The 19,985-nt window shown below is 37.6% G+C and overlaps 1 protein-coding gene across 1 annotated transcript in view; it reads right to left on the bottom strand.

Annotated features, from left to right (window-relative positions):
* Positions 1 to 19,985, bottom strand: part of Senp6 (SUMO specific peptidase 6) — an 82,894-nt gene that overhangs the window by 41,220 nt on the left and 21,689 nt on the right. The window contains exons 4-8 of the mRNA XM_051140589.1: positions 14,972 to 15,117; positions 13,585 to 13,689; positions 9,954 to 9,974; positions 5,177 to 5,247; positions 823 to 965 (exon numbers count right to left, since the gene is read on the bottom strand). Coding sequence (XP_050996546.1) covers positions 823 to 965; positions 5,177 to 5,247; positions 9,954 to 9,974; positions 13,585 to 13,689; positions 14,972 to 15,117 — 486 coding nt within the window. The remainder of the gene's footprint in view (positions 1 to 822; positions 966 to 5,176; positions 5,248 to 9,953; positions 9,975 to 13,584; positions 13,690 to 14,971; positions 15,118 to 19,985) is intronic.

Raw genomic sequence — 19,985 nt, 5'->3', positions numbered from 1 at the left:
GCTTGTGAGCTGCCTAATGTGGGTGCTCGGGTGATCTTAGGTCCTTTCTAACAGCAGTACATCTTAACTCACTGAGCTTTCTCTCTAGATCCAAATTAGTTTTTTTTTTAATTGAAAATTTTTCTTTGTGTGTAACAGTGTGTATGGGGGAAAGAGAGAGGGAGAAAGTTGAGAGGAGAAAGAGAGAAAGAAAAAGGAGGAGTTGAGTAAGATGATATTAGGGAGAGGGAGAAGAAAGAGGTAGGTGTGAAAAGTGAAGGAGTAAGGGAAAGAGAGAAGAATGAACGTAACAGGGCCAAGGACAACCTTGAGTTTCGGTCCCTGCTTTCTACTCTGAGACAAAGCATCCTGGTGGTACTGGATTCTCCTGTCTCTGCCTCCCATCTCACCCTAAGAGTATTGCAGATGAGTATCACACCTGGCACTGAGGATTTGAACTCAGGTCCTCAGGCTTGTTTGGCACATGTTTTTAGTAACTGGGCCATCTCTTCCACTCTGTATTTAGGACAGGTAGAAAATGGTCTACTTAAGCCATAAACATTTGCTTAGATAACTTTTCTAAGTTTCTTTGAGTTTTATGATAAAAGAACACCTAGGATGTAAGGAGAATAGAGGCACTGTGAATGGCTGGTGAAATTGCCTGATGGCCTGAGTCTGATCCTGCGGATCCAGTGTGAAAGAGCCAACTCCCAAAGGCTAGTCATAGTCCTCCAACTTACACCATGTGACCACACTCTCACACTACAGTCATAAGATTAGATTTTTAAGTAGTAGTAACATAAATACTGTATGATTAGTAAAAAGAGCAACTTCTTGACCTACCTCTAAATGGGTCAAACACTTCTTTGAGGCAGGGGACAGAGGAGACAGCTGGTAAGTACTACAGTGCCGTTTCTGCTGTACTTTCCTCTTAATTTCAGGCTCTACATATGATCCCGTCTCTTCAATTTTCTTCATTATATAATCTAAAGGAAATGGGGGTGAAAAGCACTAAATTTAAATGTAACAAATTCTTCAAAAGCTTTGCTATAGAAGAGTTAAAAGTCTGTATTTTCACGTTTTAATTTTTAGTTAAAATGAGACAGTGTATACATATGTATAATAATAATAATAAAAAAAACCAGATGGCTAGTGGGCAGGGGTGCTTGCCACCAATATTGATGACATGAATTTGATTCTCAGCATCCACATGACAGAAGAGAACTCCTGAAAGTTGTTTACTAACAACCTGTGTACATACACGAGCATGTGCATGCTAAATACACGTAAAAAACAAAAAACAAAAACAAGACCTTTAAGACGAAGGCAGTAATACTGTCCAAGCTACTCTTACCTGGTTTCCCCTTCTCAGTAGGCTTTCCACACTGCAGACTATTGCATTAGTATGACAGTGTCTTATTCATTTGAGCAATATAGCAACATAAACACCTATTAAAGCACACATATACCCCTTTCCCTCCAAGCTCTGTTTTTTGATTAGTAGTAAGAAAATAAAGGAATTCAAGTATTTGGTACAAAGATTCTAAAAAAGTAATTTAAACTAACTCTTACGCTACTCATGTGGATTTTTTTAAGTGTTGCTTAGATATGCATTTCCCGCTAGAAATATAAGAGAATTGTCTTTATTATGTTTTAGAGCCCCACTGACATACTTTGCTAAATAGTTTTACTTGAATACTTTCTTCTCCTTGCCCCCCTGCCCCCTTTTGAGATGAGGCCCACCTATGCTAAGCAGGTTGGTGTGAACGCACTGTAGTCCAGGCTGGCCTCAGGGTTGTGTGCACCCTTTTGCTTCTGCACTCCAAGTGCTAGCAGCCACGCACCATCACGCCAAACTTCCTTTTCTCTTCTGACTTCAGAACGTCATGTGGCCCACACCACACTTGATTCTGTATCTCATTTCACAGAGGTGCATTTCTCCAGAGTATTCTCTTCCATATGTTCCTCTCCGTGCAAGCTAAGTCTACCCAATCTATCCGATGAATCCAAAGCCTTTGTTGCTAAGAAGCCTTTGTCCCACCCTGGCCAATTCATCAATTCATCATTTCCATGGGTAACCTATACATCTAGCACTCACTGAATAATAAAATACTTGTTTATACTGATCTATTGTTGCCAATATGCTGGGGGGGGGGGGGAAGCTGGCTTCATTCTTTTTTTTTTTTGAGACAAGGTTTCTCTGTTTAACCAGCCCTGGCTGGCCTAGACTCACTTGGCAGACCAGGCTGGGCTTGAACTCACAGAGATTCTCCTGCCTCTGCTCCCAAGTTTTGGGATTAACAGCATGCACCACTATGCCCAGCTAGTCACATATTTTTCTAACACTCAGAAACTACAAAAGATAAAAACTAGACAAGTATTTACCATATTAATGAGCTGCATAAAGACAAAATGGTAGACTATATTTAAGTATGAAATTAGCTAGGTGTGGGGGTGCAGGCCTTTAATCCTAGTACTGGAGAAGCAGAGGCAGAGGAATTTAGGGGAGGAGATGATGTTTCTAAGTCACCTTTGAAGACGACTTACCCTTTACAATAGAGATAATGAGTCATGTGTAAACTTAGAACCTGAATACCTAGCCTACAACCCAAGGACATCAAAGACTTAACATTTTTTATCATGGTTTTACACTTGAGGTTACACAGAGAAACACACTAGTCTAGAGGATCCCGATGCTAGTGGTTTTTTCGAGGGTCAGTTTACTTTCCAATTTCTGAATAAATGGTCACTAATAGTTATACTATCCCACTTTGAGTACAAAAAAACATAGACAACATTTTTAAAATCAGAAAGTACATAAACACGGGTGCCCAGAATATAAAAAATGTGTGAAATTAGTTTACAGCAAAATAGCCTAAAAACATGGCCTTCAACAGGACATGGGTTATGAGCACTTAAAAGGCTAAGGCAGGGAAGTCGGGCCCAGGAGTAAACAAACAGACTGGACAACAGAATGTGCTGCAAGTAAAAACCCTTAATTCCTTTAAACAACATGCTGCTTCAGATTTGTTTTATTTTATCTTGAAACAAGGTCTTTCTATGCAGCCTCTGAGCTCACAGAGATCTGCCTGCCTTTGACTCCCAAGAACTGGGATTAAAGGGTTGTGATACGAGGCCCTACTCAGATTTTTTTTTTAAATAAACTCAATTGTGAATATAAAGGAAAAATCCTTTCATTATAAACAAATTTTCACTAGTTCTTATAAATGAAGCACAAGATCTATGAACCTTATTCCATCCAAACATGCATCATTTTTCTGCCAAATGCTTCTTAAATATAAGTAATATTCAGTTAAAATACAAGTAAATATAACAGTATGCATAGTATTTAAAAATGAGTACACTGTCTTCTCTTTGAATCAAAGGAGGGCCTAATGACAGGATTCCTTATGACTACAATTGGCAAATATCTGTCTCCTGTAAGAACTGTAGTACTGACATGTAACCTGTGGTCATCTGTCTATACTTTAAATCATGTATAGATTACTTATGTTATATAACATACTGTAAATGCTATGTAAGTAGTTATTTTACTGTGCCAATTAGTGAATAAAAACAAACAAAAAAGGTATATGTTCAATACACATGCCATTTTGAAAGATGTAATTTCTTTTCAAATAAAATTGGTCATAGTGGCTGAGTCTGCAGGTGCCAACTCCAAAGTTATGAGGCTCGATGCCACAGATAGAAAGGTAAGAGTAAGTATTTAAATAATAAATAATAAAAAGGGCTGGTTTGGTATGTGATCTGGCATTAAACAGACCTGGGTTTCAAGCCATCTCTGCCATTGCTAGTTTTGTAAGCCTGGGCCAATAATTCAGTGCTTCTATGGCACCATTTGCTCTTTTGCACAAAATGCAGGTATAAAACCTGAATTTTAGAGGAAATTTCCACAAGAAATAAAACATAAGTACATAACAAATATAATTTAGCAAGCAGAATAGAATCAGTGTTCAAGAATGAAGTGTAACAGATTTAAGAAGGTGGTCATTATCGATAAACTCAATCTATTAACATAACTATGCACTGCAAAGTACAATTCAAATTTGAAATGAATAATGCAAGATAATGAAAAATGATGAAACTGAGCATGAAAAACTTTACTTACAAAACAGTGGTATAATTCAATGCAGGTACCAAAGTTTGGAACTAGGAACTATCATGTTTACAAACAAGCAAAATCTTGTCTATAAACAAGGAGGACATACGGTAAGAAAGCTATTATGGGGCTTGTGCAGATGGCTCGTGAAGAGGATCAAGCTATGTTCCCAGTACCCATTTTAGCAGCTCACAACTTCCTGTAACTCCAGTCCTAGAAGGATCTAACGCTTCCAGCCTCTATGGGCAGCTGTACACATGCATGCAACCCACATACATACACATACAGCAAAATTAAAATTAATAAATATAAATCTAAAAGATAATCAATTGACCAATCAATCCATTCCAGATTGGGCTTAGTAACACACCTTTAAGTTCCTTCCACCCCAGCAGTTAAGGAAGATTTAAGTTAAGACATCAACAGAGCATTTGCAGTGTAAGCTCAGCCACTAGAGTTATATCCCAGGACATAAACAAAAAGCTGAGGTGAGAGCGAGCATCCACCAGCACTCCTAAAGCAGGATGACAAGTGGGAAGGGGTTGTCTGGAAGCTCAGGAGCCCACTGTCCTGGAATACACAGTGGCAGAAACAACAAAACAACTGCCTCGACAAGGTAAAGGGGAGGAAGAAGGCCTCTAAAGCTGTCTCCTGTCCTCCACACATGCCTCATAGTATGCACCCTAGATACCCATTACAAAAGGACCATCAATTTGATGATTTGATGGTGCAATATATTTTATACATGCTTTTTTTGTATTAATATAAATATAAAACTACTTTAAATTTAATTTAAATTTAAATTTATTCTATAATTAATATTTGGATCTTTAACGAAAACAACCTAATCCAAAGATTTCGAACTGTACTCACCTGATTGTACAACCATCCTGACAATATAAGAGCACAGTTTAAAATGTAAAACAACCTGAAATCTGTTATCGAGTATGGTTTTCAACATGGTTTCTATTGAGCCTCAGACTATCCTAAAGCTAGTATCTATATTCTTTCTATTGTACTTTACATGCAGGAATTAAAAACCCTTCTCAGGGTAGCAAACAAAAAGTATGCACTTACCTATAGCTTCCCTATGACTTAACATTACAGGGCTGTTTTCAGCTTTGTGGACATGAGGTGGGTATTCTTTCCTACAAAAGGAAATGTGTATGATTTCACTCAAATAGGAAATGAAGTTTTCAAAATGACAAAGTCAAGGGCCCACTTACAATATATTTATTCAGAGAAATCATATATTGTCATGTTAAAAATTGATGCTATAAAATAAAACTACATTAGGAAAATAAAACTCCAGCTAGAGACCAGTGGCGCTCTCTCACTCTATAACCTCCTAGAGCTACAGTAGTGAACTGTGGAACACATACTCAGTAAATACATTCAAGTCACTGGGTTTTCAATGCAGTCATCTATTTAGTGGAATTTTTATTTTTTAGAAGAAATGCCTTATTTGTAATCTCAAACTACCAGATGCAAGAGACTCTCCTGCTTTAGCCTCAGGTAGCTGGGATTCCAAGCATTACATAACCTCCTTCCAAAGCAATCACTCTGTAAGCTATGTATTTACTCCTCAAATGGAAAAAAATCAAGACTTTTCTCTTGAAATTCCTTTTTAACTAGTTTATGAAACTCACATTAAAAAACTGTCACATATAGTATGAATAAATGACCCAACTGAATACTATCCAATTTTTTTATTGAAAAAAGTAATCAATGACTAGAAGGAATATTAAACAAAATGAATATTCAATAAAATTAGTCTTATAGAAAATATTAGTAAAATGTGTTTCAAACATATGCATCAATTATAAAGCAGGTGATGTCTTGTTCTTATCTTGTCGTGGGACACTATGGCTGGAAATACACTTCTATTAAAAGATTAAACTATTCTGTCAAACTTACATACAGTTGGTTATCATTATTTTAGAAAGGGGGTCTCATTATGTAGCACAGGCTGGCTTCAAACGTGCAATCTTCCTGCCTTGGTGCAGGAGTACAATCATTAGCCACCATACCTGTTTCAACATACAACCTATAATAAACATAACTTCAATAACTAAGTGTCCTAATAGCAAATCTATGTAAGTCTAAGTATACTAATTTTGAGAGGAAAAAATGTTTTGATGCTAGTACTGAGAGAAAAGCACCACGGAAGGAAAAAGAAGCACAAACTCAGGAGGTATAACAGATACTTAACAACACTGGTTAAGCGTCTGAAAATACTCGTTTTATATAAGCACAAACTAAAGAAGCTACACTATTTATAAATGTTCAAACTAGTGTTCAGTAGTTTCTATTCAATACAGAACAATATAATTCATTTGATTAAATACAACACAAATGAATACTTTAAAGGATTTCATATTTCCATATAAAATCATAGCACTCAAAATATGAATGACAAAATTCTATAGAGACAGCAATTTATTTATAAGAGCAATAAACAACGAATACTATGTGCCAGATACTATTGTTCAAATTTTTTCCTATTAATTCCTTATTCTCTTGATAACCTTTCAAGATATACATTATCAACATTTTTATATATGAAAAATGAGGCACAACGTAGGCATAAAGTGATTGTATAATTCAAATGTTGATTTCTGTATCCCCCATATCTGGTTGCAAGCCTTGTTTTGAGAATCTTAATGTAGTATAAACGCTGCTCCCCAATTGCCTGATATGTCAATAAAGCAGCTTACAGCCAATCGCTAAGCAGGGGAGAGAATAAGGCTGGACTTCCTGTCAGCCAGGGAGGGAGGTGTTAGAAGAGAAAGTGGAGGATTCAGGAAGGAATTCAAAGGGAAGAGGTGGAGGAGAGATGAAGATTCAGCTGGAGCAAAAAAGAACTAAAAAGCAAGTTAACTAGGGGATTGTGGCAAAGATGCAGTTGGGTAACATACAAAGTTAAGAACAGATTCACATTGCTCAAGATTGTGTCGTGAAGCTTTATAAACAAATACAAAAGTCTCAATTATTTTTGTGATAGCTTTAAGAGAGAAACAAAGAGAAACAAACACAGTTTTATAAAAATAACTATAACAGAACAATAAAATTGGTTAACTGGCCCATAGCCCCACAATTATTAAATGTCAATTTGAATCCCAGCAAACTGCCAGCAACAACAAATGTGTGACAATTTCTCCTCTGCCAAGATTTTAAATTTGTGATGATATAAATTGTGTGAGTGGGGAAACCTTGCCTTTCATATAGCAGTAGCAATAGTACTATGAAAAAAACAAAAGTAAGGTGGAGATCTAGCTCAGGGATGCTAGTTTGTCTAGCCTACACAAAGATTTACGTTTGATTCCAGCACTGTAGAGTGTGTGTGTGTGTGTGTGTGTGTGTGTGTGTGTGTGTGTGTGTGTGTAATGCTAGCACTCAGGAGGTAGAGGCAGGAGGATCAAAAAGAAGTTCAAAGTTGGAACTGGAGACGGCTCAGTAGTTAAAAGGAATCTTAACTTACCGCACAGAGGAACACACACACACACTCGCCCACAACTCTAGCTCCTGGAAGAGTTGGAAGAGCTAATACTTCTGGTCTCCAAAGACACCTGTGCTCATGTTCCCATACCCACAAGATATATATACACATAATATTAACAATAACATCATTTTTATAAGTTCAAGGTCATTTCAACCACAGAGTTCCAAGCTAGTCTAAGACATATGAAGACATAGACCAAAGAAAAAGAAGGGCCAGAAGACCTACACAACCCTGGGCCTGTCCACATTCCGTATGAACGGGGAAGGAGCTCCTGGGGCCCCTCTCCCCTTGAGAAGCCACAGGCAGTTAATGGTTACTGGGGGAAGAGCGAGTGGTATTTCTTAGTGATATAGTCAGTAACAAGATGGCCTTGCTTAAGTAAAAAACCCCCTCATCTGTGCTCATGCAAGCAAGTCTAGTTAAACACAGTGGGAAGGGGGAGGGTGGAGGGGAGTAGGTAGGCAGGCAGGGTTAGCAAGAAGAGGTTCAGAGGGAGGGAGGGAGAGAGAGAGAGAGAATATTGAGAGAGAGCAGTTCATACTGCATACGTATAAAATTGTGGAAGAATAAATTTTAAATGTTCAAATTTAACTTTAAAGAGCATGTTTTTAGCTTCTAGTTCATCATGGTGGCACGTGACTATAATCCCAGAAGTTGGGAAGGCAAAAGGACCAGGAGTTTAGGGTCAACCTCAGTTTCACAGTGAGTTCAAGGGCAGCATGGACTACGTGAGACTCCACCTTAAAAAACTTTGGGTTCCTAAGTATACTATATTAATATTAAATTTTAAATATGCTTGTTTCATAATAAAAGGTTATATACTATAATAAAGCCTGAGGCAAATACAGTAATACTTCCACTGTAATTCTATGTTTCCAATTTTTTAAATTATGAGCAACAAAAACAGTAAATATTTCAAAATGGTGCGTGTTATTAACAAAACCCCACAATTATTTAACAATTATAGATAAGTACCCTAAAACTAATCTGTATATATTACATTAATGAACTACGCTCTTCGCTATTCGATACTCTGTACTACACTATTGCTAATGAGGATGAATACATGTAATACCCACAATGCTAAAATGTGTTGCAATATGTATTTTGCTTGTATTCCAGACTTCATAGCTACTGTTTCCAAATTTTCCTGCATCCTTTCCTACACAAATAAGAAAAATAAGCTGCTCTTAATTATACTAAAAAAGAGAACAAAAATTCCTTATGCTCAGTATTCAAACATTTCCATATGCATCCCCAACATCAAACTCAGTCTGTCAGGCTTACTGGCAAGCACCTTTGTCCCTGTGACCCCCTTACTTGCCCAGAAGAAAGATCTTTTTTTTTTTTTTAAACGTAAAAGTATCTTTGTTTGGTAAGAAAATTAAATTGCCACTCATAATCTTATTTTCTTTAAATCGTACTTTTCAGACTGGAGACATAGCTTTAGGGTAGTACAACCAAACACTCCTGAGTACAATATCGCTCCCAGCCTTTTCTCTCCTTTTCTCCTCCCCTGGAGACAGGGCTGCACTGGCTGCCATCTCCTTTTTAAAGGTCTGTTATGGCCCAGACTGAGCTTGTACAACTTGGATACTACTGCCTCAGCATCCTGCTCAAGTACTGAGATTACAGGTTGTAAACTATCATACCTAGCCAACCCTGGCCTCCTGTCTAAGGTAACCGTTACCAGTTTTCTCTATTCTAAAACTACCATTTTTGCCTTATTCTACTTAGCAACAAATTCAGCTCACATTCAAAGGACAGCAGTATCTACATATTTCACTTAGAATTATTCTGTAAGAAAAAGTTTCTCCCCAGTCCATTTTATAGAGTATGCAAATTTATATCAGCAAATCTAGCCTGATCTACAAATGAGTCCCTGTGTAGAGTCCTGGGTTACAGACAGGTCTACACAGGGAGTCCCAGGCTGCAGACAGGTCTACACAGCGAGTCCCAGGTTGCAGACAGGTCTTGCTGTCCTCAACCTCCTGCTCCTCATGTCTGAGCCTACTCAAGTCTTCCTGGCACAAACACCTTCATAATTTTACTGTATGCAACTTTACTCTTAAGGTAGCAAAAATTTTAATTTTAAAAGAAAATTAGTCAAACATTAGTATAATGTCTGGCTAAATATTATATAATATATACTAACCATCCATGTAATAATATATGCATTGAGAACTATACCCAAGTATCACCCACACATCAAATGTAACAGTGTGTTATTAACAGGTTTCTTGTCATTAAATTAGCTTTAGAGATGAACTCCAATTCAGGGTGCTGTCAAAGCATATAAGCTGTTATTTTACTGCTACACCCATGTTCCACTGTCATCAACATTAAGCTTACCTTTCTTTTCGGTCCTGATTGCTTAAAACATGAAAAAGAAAGAAAATGTAAGAGAGGAGATGCATTGTTGATATGAAACTACAGTCAACAAGGCAAAGCTATGACTAAGAGCAATTTGTTTTAATGATATTTTATATACACTGTATGTTAAATATTGCTTTTTTTCAAATTTTGTCAACATAAAATAATTTAAATAGTCACATATTATTTAATAGGAAGACATGGGTGTACAAAATCATGAAAATTCTCAAAAGGGCTTCACTTATAAAGCATTTGATTAACAAATTCTTTTATGACGGTCATAGATACCATTTTTAAGAAATAATGATATTGCCTGGAAGTTATAAAAATTCCAATAACTTCTAATTTATTTTATCAGACACCAATTTTTTAAGGCTAAAACTGTTTTGCACAACAGTCTTAGAATAAACATTGTATGCTATTTAGGACACAAGACAAAGCCTAGGTTTATAACCATGTTCTCTTATCACAAGTCCAGTTTATATACAAGTTCTACATTTCTCCACAATTCATGGAAACTCCAGGAAAAAAAATCAGTCACTCAGGAGTAAAGCTATAGTCTTCAGTTTAGAGTAAGACAAAACTCACATTCTGAAACTATTGCTCTTCATCATATAAAGAGTTAAATGTTCAAAATTGTAAGTAAAATGTAAGTAACAAAACTACAGTATCACCGGCCTCTCCTGCGAGCATACAACCAAGTCAACAATACAATCTAGGAAATTAAGAAAAAGTACAGAGCTTTCCTATGAGCAGCACCCAAAAGACACATTAAAACTGTTGTCAGCAGTGAAGAAACAATACATCTACCTTAGTATCTGGAATTTTATCACTGTTATTAAATATATCTGTCAGGTGACAGAAAACAGGCTCCTAAGTGGTAAATTACAGACATGCGCCACATCTCACTGATATATGTTTTTGAAGACATTTATTTTTCCCTTAGAAGAATTTTTAACCAATCCTTTAAAGAAAGCTAAGAAAAAAAAATTTCTGAGGTAGAGGCGAGGGGGGAATGGAGGAAGAGGAGGGAAGGGGCTACTTTTGGGATGTAAAGTGACTTGATTAATTAATTAAAAAGTGGGTGGAGCTGCAATGTAACAGATTTTTAAATGCCTGCAGTTCAATTGTCTATTACTTTCCTTTAGCACGGTCAGTGCATGTGTCTATCTTTTATGTATAAAATAACTTTGAAACAGTAGTAAGGAAACATATTAGAATATTAACCATCTGCCCCAAAGGATTTAAATCTGATGTAATTTTTAACAACCTTCCATCATGCCCTTTTTAGATTAAAAAAAAAAAAAAGTATTAATCTTCTTTTAAAACTACCAATTACTAGCATGCAGGACTGACATAAAAAACAAGCCCTAATACTCTCTCCAAAAACTGTTCTGTGAACTACCAAACTGGCAACATTTTTTGAATTTCAGATTAAGACTTAAGAAAACAACAACATTTGAGAGGCCTCTCTCTCAACTGTGCCCAGAGCCTCCAAAGCATTCACAAAGGCTCCTGTGTAATGTGCTCCTGCAGGACAGCTCTGTTCTGTAATACTCTCACACTTCTTTTGCACATCAGTACTCCAAAAGTCACACCTAAGCCTTTGCTTGCTAGGGATGAGAAGGTACTGGGGACAGAAGGCAGGTCTGTGTTTTGAGGCAGTTCTCCCTGTACAGAAGCTCTGAGAAGCCTTAAACGCACTAGCCCAGGATGTTCTCAAATTTACAGCATTTGAGTGCTGGGGTCATAGGCCACCATAATTCATTAAATTTTAGTTTAAATGGTGGGGCTTTGCCATATTAGTCTTCCAATACACTGCTCATCGTCTATAACAGTTTTATAACATACAAATCACTTTGTTTTTTGAAGATATAAAACTGAGAAATTTTCAAAGACTAGACTTTGAATTTCAAAATTCTTTAAAAGAAAGGTTGCAGAAATTAAAACAAAATATGTTTACAAGTAAGACAAACATGAGTGGACGGACTCTGTCCTGCTCATTTGAATCTTTAAAGTTTCCTCTACTGTTCCTAAGCATTCTGGTCAGCGATTCTGGCTTAGGATTGTCTGGAAATATGAATTAATTCCAGCTGCTGGTTTTTTTTTTAGAAAACAACCTTTTTACCAATAAACATTAACTCATTTACAAACTAAATCAGTTACAGAGGTACAATACAAGGTACAAATACAAATACAAGGTACAATAAGACCTAGGATAAAACAAAAAACAACCCAAATTTCTGACCTTAATTTTTTTGTGTGACCATACCTCTTATTTTTTGATCTGTTATCTTATGGTAGTGCCCCATGTTTGCCATAGAGCCTGATTTGTTTGTGCACCCTGTATTACTAAAACAAGGCAAAATTTTTTGTGAGCAGCAACTTCTATCTTTTATACTAAATTTCTTTAAAATTTTATGTGAAATATGATATGTAAAATATTTAAGAAAGACAGAAGTTTTCATTTAATCATCTTAAATTATGAGAAAAAAATAAAGATTTTAAGTTAAAGATCTATCACAGTAAATCTACATAAGCATCAGATACAGTAAGTTTCTAAGGTCTGAAGCATAGTTTTTTGTTTTGTTTTGTTTTTTTAGACGAGGTTTCTCTGTGTAGCCTTGACTGTCTTGGACTCCCTTTGTAGATCAGGCTGGCCTTGAACTCAACAGCGATCGGCCTGCCTCTGCCTCCCAAGTGCTGGGATTAAAGGCGTGCGCCACGACGCCTGGCTTGAAACAGTTTTTTTTTTTTAAATAAGTAAAACGTTTAAAGAAAGCTGGGCGTGGTGGTGCACACCTTTAATCCCAGTACTTAGGAGGGAGAAGCAGGTGGCTCCATGTGAATTCAAGGCCAGCCTGGTCTACAAAATGAGTCAAAAAAAAAAAAAAAAAAAAAAGAAGAAGAAGCTTGAAGATTAAAAAACATCATATAAACGTATACTAAAAGATAAATGTTATGAGTTATATTATAACTCATTATAAAAAACATCATGTAAACGTATACTAAAAAATAAATGTTATGAGTTATATTATAGTGTTAACAGACAACTCCAAGGGTCTAAGAATTTGAAGCAATTCAAAGGAGTATTAACATTATAAAAATGATTCTGAAAAAAGCTCAAAATCATTTAAAAGACCAACCTTTTTCTCAATGCTTTAAGGGTGAAACAGTACTTTCAACATCAGTGAAAACTCCTAAATTTATTAAAAACAAACAAAACAAAAAAAAACCAAACACTTAAAACTAACAGAATTTGCTTGATACTCTGAAATGTTATAAAACAAGAAAAATAATAAGAATTAGTTTTGCTCCTTAGGTCAACTACCAGAGCTGTTTAATCCAATACAGTAAGATCAGTATTATGGATCAGCTTCAGTAAATATCCTCTTAGACCTAAAATGTAATATAGCAAACAGCTCTTAATTCTCCACAAAAATGTGGCTTTCTGTGAAACAAATATAATTAAAATATAACAGGTTATGAATTATTTTGGAGCTGTAACTCTTCAAAGACAGAGAAAACTGTCAAGTTCCACACATAAAGGGAGTATGAAAAGTGTAGTTAAAAAGGCAAAACCGTGAGTTCAGGAGAACGGGCTCCTCACCTCTGAGCTGCTGTTTTGACCCCGGGCACCTGCGCATGGGCATGATGGAAGCGCCTCCCATGAACTACAGTCCCAGAACATAATGCTGTAGCTTGTGTATTTTCACTGCACATTTGAAAACAAAAAATAGTTTGAATAAATAAAAATTTGCACACACACCAACAAAATACCTTTTAAAATCTGAGCACACACACACATAAACTGTGCACTAAAATAATGGGGAGAAAAGATAAACCAAATTAACCATCTAAAATTGTCCATTAGGAGACTTTCTAATATATTTTCAACTATTTCCAACTTGCTCAAGGGAAAAGAATAACTAGGATAGTGGAGTAAAAGCCCAAAGTCTAAAATTTAAATTGTGCTACTAACTTGAAAGTTACCTGGTATGTATAGATCTTTCTTAGCTATCCAGACAGTAATAGAATAAGAAAGGAGCATTTTATCCAAAGAAGAAAAATAAACTCCTTTAAGAGAAAAACAGCCCCTTGTTGAGATGACGGCACTAGGAAAAGCTAAGTGAGCTGTGATACTGTGACTGATTTTCTACTTACATGAAATAAAATGCATAAGATGTGACACACTAAAACACTTCTTGCTACGTGCAAGAAATCATTGCAATTAGGTCCTAATTCGAGACTTAAAAGAGACTGAAGAGATGGATCAGGGAGTAAAGTGACTGAGAGCCTGAGCTCAGATATCTAGCATCCTTGTGAAAAGCAAAGACTCAAAACCTCATGCGCATTCCAACGGTGACAAGGTAAGGACACGTAGATCAAGGGGGCTCACTGGCAACAGTTTAGTTGAAACAGCAAGCTAAAGGTCCAGTGAGAGACCATGTCTCAGAAAAAATACGATACAGCCACCGTTCAAGGGCAGAGACAATGGATTTGGATCTCTGAATTTGAGGCCAGTCTGATCTACACAGTGAGCTCCAAGCTAACCAAGGGCTGCACAGTGACCAGGTCTCAAAAAAAAAAAAAAAAAAAAAAGTTAAGAAATAGAAGAAAAGACCCAACGAGTTCTGTCTGGCTTCCACACATAACCCCCTACAAGAGAACACACACATTCATGCATCTCTCTCTCCCTCTCTCTCTCTCTCTCCCTCTCTCTCTCTCTCTCTCTCACACACACACACACACATACACACACAAATAAATAAATGCTTGAAGGGGTCTTTTGTTTGTTTGTTTGTTTCTTTTAAGATTCAAAGAGTCTATGCAACCTCCTGGCCTTACCAACAACTTCAAAAGAAATGGGGCAGGGCAGGCCTCTGGCCACAAATGCAGTTTAACTTCTAGTGTCAAATTCTTTCTTTACCTTCTCTATAATGAAGCATCTACACATCAATCTATTGTTAAAGGATTTATTTTCCTTTTAAATGTACCTCAGTTTCTTACTGTTGCTTAACATATTAAGTCCAATTGGGTTGCCTTTCAAAGCTTTAAAACTGTCAGTCTTGTTTCGTCTTACATAAGTCTTCAAGATGAAGTCAGCAGAGCTAGTAGCAACAATTTCAGATCTCCGATTTAACTGCAAAAAGATGTAAGAGTCAATAAATGACATCACATTATAATTTATCAACAATAATCTGAAAACTCATCAGTTCAAAAAATGAGCCCATTGTGACAACACACCAGGTGGAAGCAAGAGAAGCACAGCTCCCAGGCAGCCCAGGCTACACACTTCATAAGGCAGTGAGATGCCGGGTGGTGAGGGCACCTACCAGCAAGCCTAGCCCGTGCGAGCTTGATCTCCCAGACCCACAATGGTCAAAGTAGAGAACTGACTGATTCAAGTTTTCCTCTGACCTCCACTTGAGAGTGGGCACACCCATGTATGCACACACACAAATAAATGTCATTAAAAATGTTTTAATGTCAACAGAGCATGATGGCCTCAAATTTCAGCATTCCGGAGATTGGGGGGGGCAAAGCAAAGATTGCAACAAACTTGAGCCAAGTGAGTTCCAGGCCAGTCAGGGATATTATAGTGAGACTGTCGCAAAGAAAGGGAGTGAGGAATAGGAAGAACAGAGAGAAGGGTGGGGGAGGAGCAGGACAGAGGAAAGGAGGGAGATGGAAAAGATAAACCTGTACACAGCCGTTGGTGACTAAGGGAAGAGAGGTTGGTGAGAGGACAGCAGCAGGAGGACCTGAGTGGAAATGCTTCATGTTTTGTTTTTTGGGTTTTATTTTTCCTAAAGACAATGTAAATTTGTAGGAACAGGGACTCTATTATTTTTCTTTTCATATAAATCTCACTTAAAACACTTAAAAATTAAGATAATGGGTCTTGGACTAATTTTCTCTCTAGAAAGCAAAGCCAAATCAAACCAATAATATTAAGATTTCCACTGTTTACCAGGCCTTCTGCTATCAGTAGGACTATACTACAAAATGTGTGACTTTGCCTCTGCACCAAAGTTTCTACATCAATACAAACTGAAGTAAGCTCTTTGTGCTTCACCGGTGTAAATGTCAACATGAACATCCTGACCAGAAAAGCCCGAGGAGGGCCTCAATATTTAACCAACCTATCTTTGCTACAATTCGCTGAACAAGATATTTTCAGACTCTACGGTTCTCAGTTCTTTTCTTGTAATGGGTATGAGTGTTTTGCCCAAATGTACGTCATGTGTACCATGTCTGAGGCTAAAAGAAGGCACAGGATTCCCTGGAATTTGAGTTATACACAGTCGTGAGCTGTGACATAGGTGCTGGAAACTGAACGCCAGTCCTCTGCGAGAACAGCAAGTGCTCTTAACTACTGCTACATCTCTCCAGCCCTAGTTATCAGTTCTAAGTGATAATTTCTTCAAAATCATATAAAAGAAAGTCATACATCTATTTTATTATTTTTTACACTATCTACTTACTAATTTCACATATGCATTCTCTTCTTTCTCCAAGTACAGCAAGCAACTTTTACAGTGTAGTCTCACCTTGACCTTATCTATTTCAGTATCTTCTTCCTTCTCCCTCCTCTATAAAAACTATTCTTAGTCAAGTTGTGGTAGTACACACCTCTAATCACCAGTACATGGCAGGCAGAGATAGACAGATCTCTGATTTTGAGACCAGCCTGGTATAAAGAGTGCTACACAGAGAAACTCTGTTTCAAAAATCCAAATAAATAAAATAAACCACCAAGGTCTTACTATGGAATCTAGATTGGGACAGCATGCTAAAAATAGCAATAGTCTTATTCTCTAGCCCAAAGTAATTGTACATCTATTTGCTACTCTTCGGAAGAAATTCTCTTAAGACACAAATAAACTGGCAAAAGTAACAGAACTTGGATAGATAATGGGGTTATAGCATTCATTTTTTTTTTTTTAAGTAGATGCTTGCCTAGTATGCTCAAAGCCCAGCACTGGATCACTGGCATAGTGAAAAGGCAAAACAAAACAACCACAAAATTCCCAGATGTCTTCATTATGAAAGCTGTATTTGATGGCTATCTCTCTGGGTTGTTTTGATATATTATCATGTTAGGAATGCTAGAAGCAAGGTTTGCATTGAAAACTAATGATAAAATTAATGCCATATGCATAGAGATACTTTCTTTTTTTATGTATACAATGTTCTGCCTGCATGTACACCTGCAGGCCAGAAGAGGGCATGAGATCACATTATAGATGGCTGTGAGCCATCACGTGGTTGCTAGGAATTGAACTCAGGAGCTCTGTAAGAGCCGTCAGTGCTCTTAACCTCTGAGCCACCTCTCCAACCCGAGACACTTTCTTATAAATGAGCACCTGGGATCCAGAAGCAGGAATGAGAGTCTTAATTTAGGGTTCTCAAGCACTTTAGTACTGAGTGCCTTACCAGACTTTCAACCATGTTTCTGACTAAGGAACTAACTATGTGTTTTCAAATAGTCCTTTTGAAGGCAGATATGGTGGCACAAGTCTAAAACTCTGTAACTGGAGAGGAAGAGGCAGGAGGGTGGAGCATTCAAGGTCAGCATGGGCTACAAAGCAATATTCTGTCTCGAGTATCTTTTTTGATAAAGCATTTGGGGGAGTATCGACCAACAAACTAGTGCCATCATCAAAGTGATAGTATATATTTAAGAAAAATTCTTCAACTTCTCACTTGTCGTTTACAGATTGTTTATAGGTTAGATCATTTCAGTAAGCAATAAAATAGTCAGTACTTCTAGCTTCATTATGTTGTAGGCTGAATATGAAATACCTCCACAGGCTCATGTGTTTGGACACTTGGTTCCCGGCTGGCAGTCCTGTTTGGAAAGTTGTGGAACCTCTAAAAGGTATAGGCCAAAGAGAACCTCACCAAGAGTGACGCTGAGGCTTTCTTTACACTCTGCTCCCAACTCCTGTTCTTTATGTGCAAATAAAATGGGATCACTGCTTCCAGCCTGCCAGGCGGGCCCATACTCTTGCCAGAACGCCTTCCCACCTTGACGACCATTCTTTGAACTGTCAGCAAACAGGCCCTTTCCCCCAGCTCATGTTTTTGTCAGGATATTAACTGATATGGTTAGAAACTATGAATCTCATGGAAAATATCATTTATTATATTGTCAATTCCCTTAAAAAGCTTTCTTACTATCTATTACACTTAGTATTTAGTCTCAGGAAAAAGTAACTATCTCTTTTTGTTTCCTTTTTTAAAAAGAGTTTTATTGTTTTTGGTTGGTTGGTTGGAGACAGCGTATTCAGTGAAGCCATGGCTGGTTTTGAACTCACAGAGAAATCTACCTGCAACTGCCTCCTCAGTTCTGGGATTAAAGGCAAAAGCCACCATGTCTGACTTACTATGTTTTCTTTCCTTCTCCCGCATACCTTGGCTTTTTGAGACAAGGTTTTTCTGTGTAGCCTTGGCTGTCCTGGACTCACTTTGTAGAGCAGACGAGGCTCTAAGTCACAGAGATCTGACTGTCTCTGCCTCCCTGAGTGCTGGGATTAAGAGCGTGCGCCACTGTGCCCAGCTCCTTACTATGTTTTCTTGTTGCAGGGCCTCATGCCCTGAATTTCCATGTAACTGAGGATGAACCTGGGCTTCTGATTGTGCCGCCATCAGGCATGCACCACTATTCCTAGCTTATGGTGCCGAAGTTCAAAGCTCTGGCTTCATGCATGTTAAGGAAGCACTTTACAAACTAACCTATACCCCCAGGTCCATAAATGTATTATTCTATAAGAAAATCACAAAATTTAAGCTTATGATTTTTTTTGTCACACAAGTACAAAAGTGTAAGACACGCTGCCATGCAAGCATGAGGAGTGAAGTTTGTGTTCTCAGAACCTAAGTAAAAGCCAGGCAAGCATTGTGGCCACTTGAAGACCCAGCATTTGGAGAGCAGAGATGGGATACCCAGGAAAGGGGGCTAGTTAGATGGGAGAGATCAGCCAACTATGGGTTAAGCAAGAAATTCTGCCTCAATAATAAATACAGCAACAATTAGTGAAAGAAGGAATTTAGCTTTGGAGGATATATGCACCCACACCAAACGCACACACACTATTTCCTTTTTTAGAAAGAACAACATAAACGAGGCACGGTGGCATAGCCTGTAAGCTCAGCACTCAGGGAGGCAGAGGCAGGTGGCTCTGTGAGTTCGAGGTCAGCCTGCCAACAAAGCAAGTCCAGGACAGCCAAGGCTAGACAAGCCCTGTCTCAAAAAACCAAAAAAGCAACAATCATTATTTTGCTACTTTAGATATCTGGTATATCTACTTCTTTTCCTTTAATAATTTTTATTATTTATAGTCTTAGTTGGTAATATATCAAATTGTTGAAGAGAGGAAAATACAGCATTAACAAGTAAAAACTGAGTCATTATGGATAATCACCTCACAGGTTAGAATAGTCCCATTCACAAAAATTGAGATGGTATTTTTGACCCATGTCATTTCTTCCAAGCCATATACTATTGAGGAATGGAAGATGTGTACTCAGTTTGTAGAGTGTTTACTTGGCATGCACAAAGCCCTGGCGATGCCAACTCTGGTCCTGGTATTTGTGACGCAAACACTTCCTCTTGAGCCATCCCCTTAGTCCTAGAGCTATTTTTTATGGCATCTTATAGATGGCCTCCAGAAATTCCAAGTGAAAACAAGACGAGCGAACTGTGTACAGTATACTACCAACCACATAAGGAAGCAGAGCCTGGGGCACCACGGGGAGGTCTGCCCCCCTCTCCCTTTCTGCTTCCTAGCATCCAGGGCATAAGAAGCTTCATAAGTTGTATGCTTCCACCATGTTGCAATAGGCCCAAGCACCTGTGGACCAAAAGCGTACTTAAGCCAAAATCAATCTCTCTCCTTTATTAAGCTGATTTTGCTATTTTTTAATACTAATGGAAAGCCTAACCAAGACACAGTTCTTTAGAGATGAGAAAAAAAGAAAAAAAGGGGGGGGGGGGAAGACCTG

The sequence above is a fragment of the Acomys russatus genome, chromosome 32, assembly GCF_903995435.1.
Source record: "Acomys russatus chromosome 32, mAcoRus1.1, whole genome shotgun sequence".
Taxonomy (NCBI): Eukaryota; Metazoa; Chordata; class Mammalia; order Rodentia; family Muridae; genus Acomys; species Acomys russatus.
This window is presented reverse-complemented; position numbering and strand designations above follow the sequence as displayed.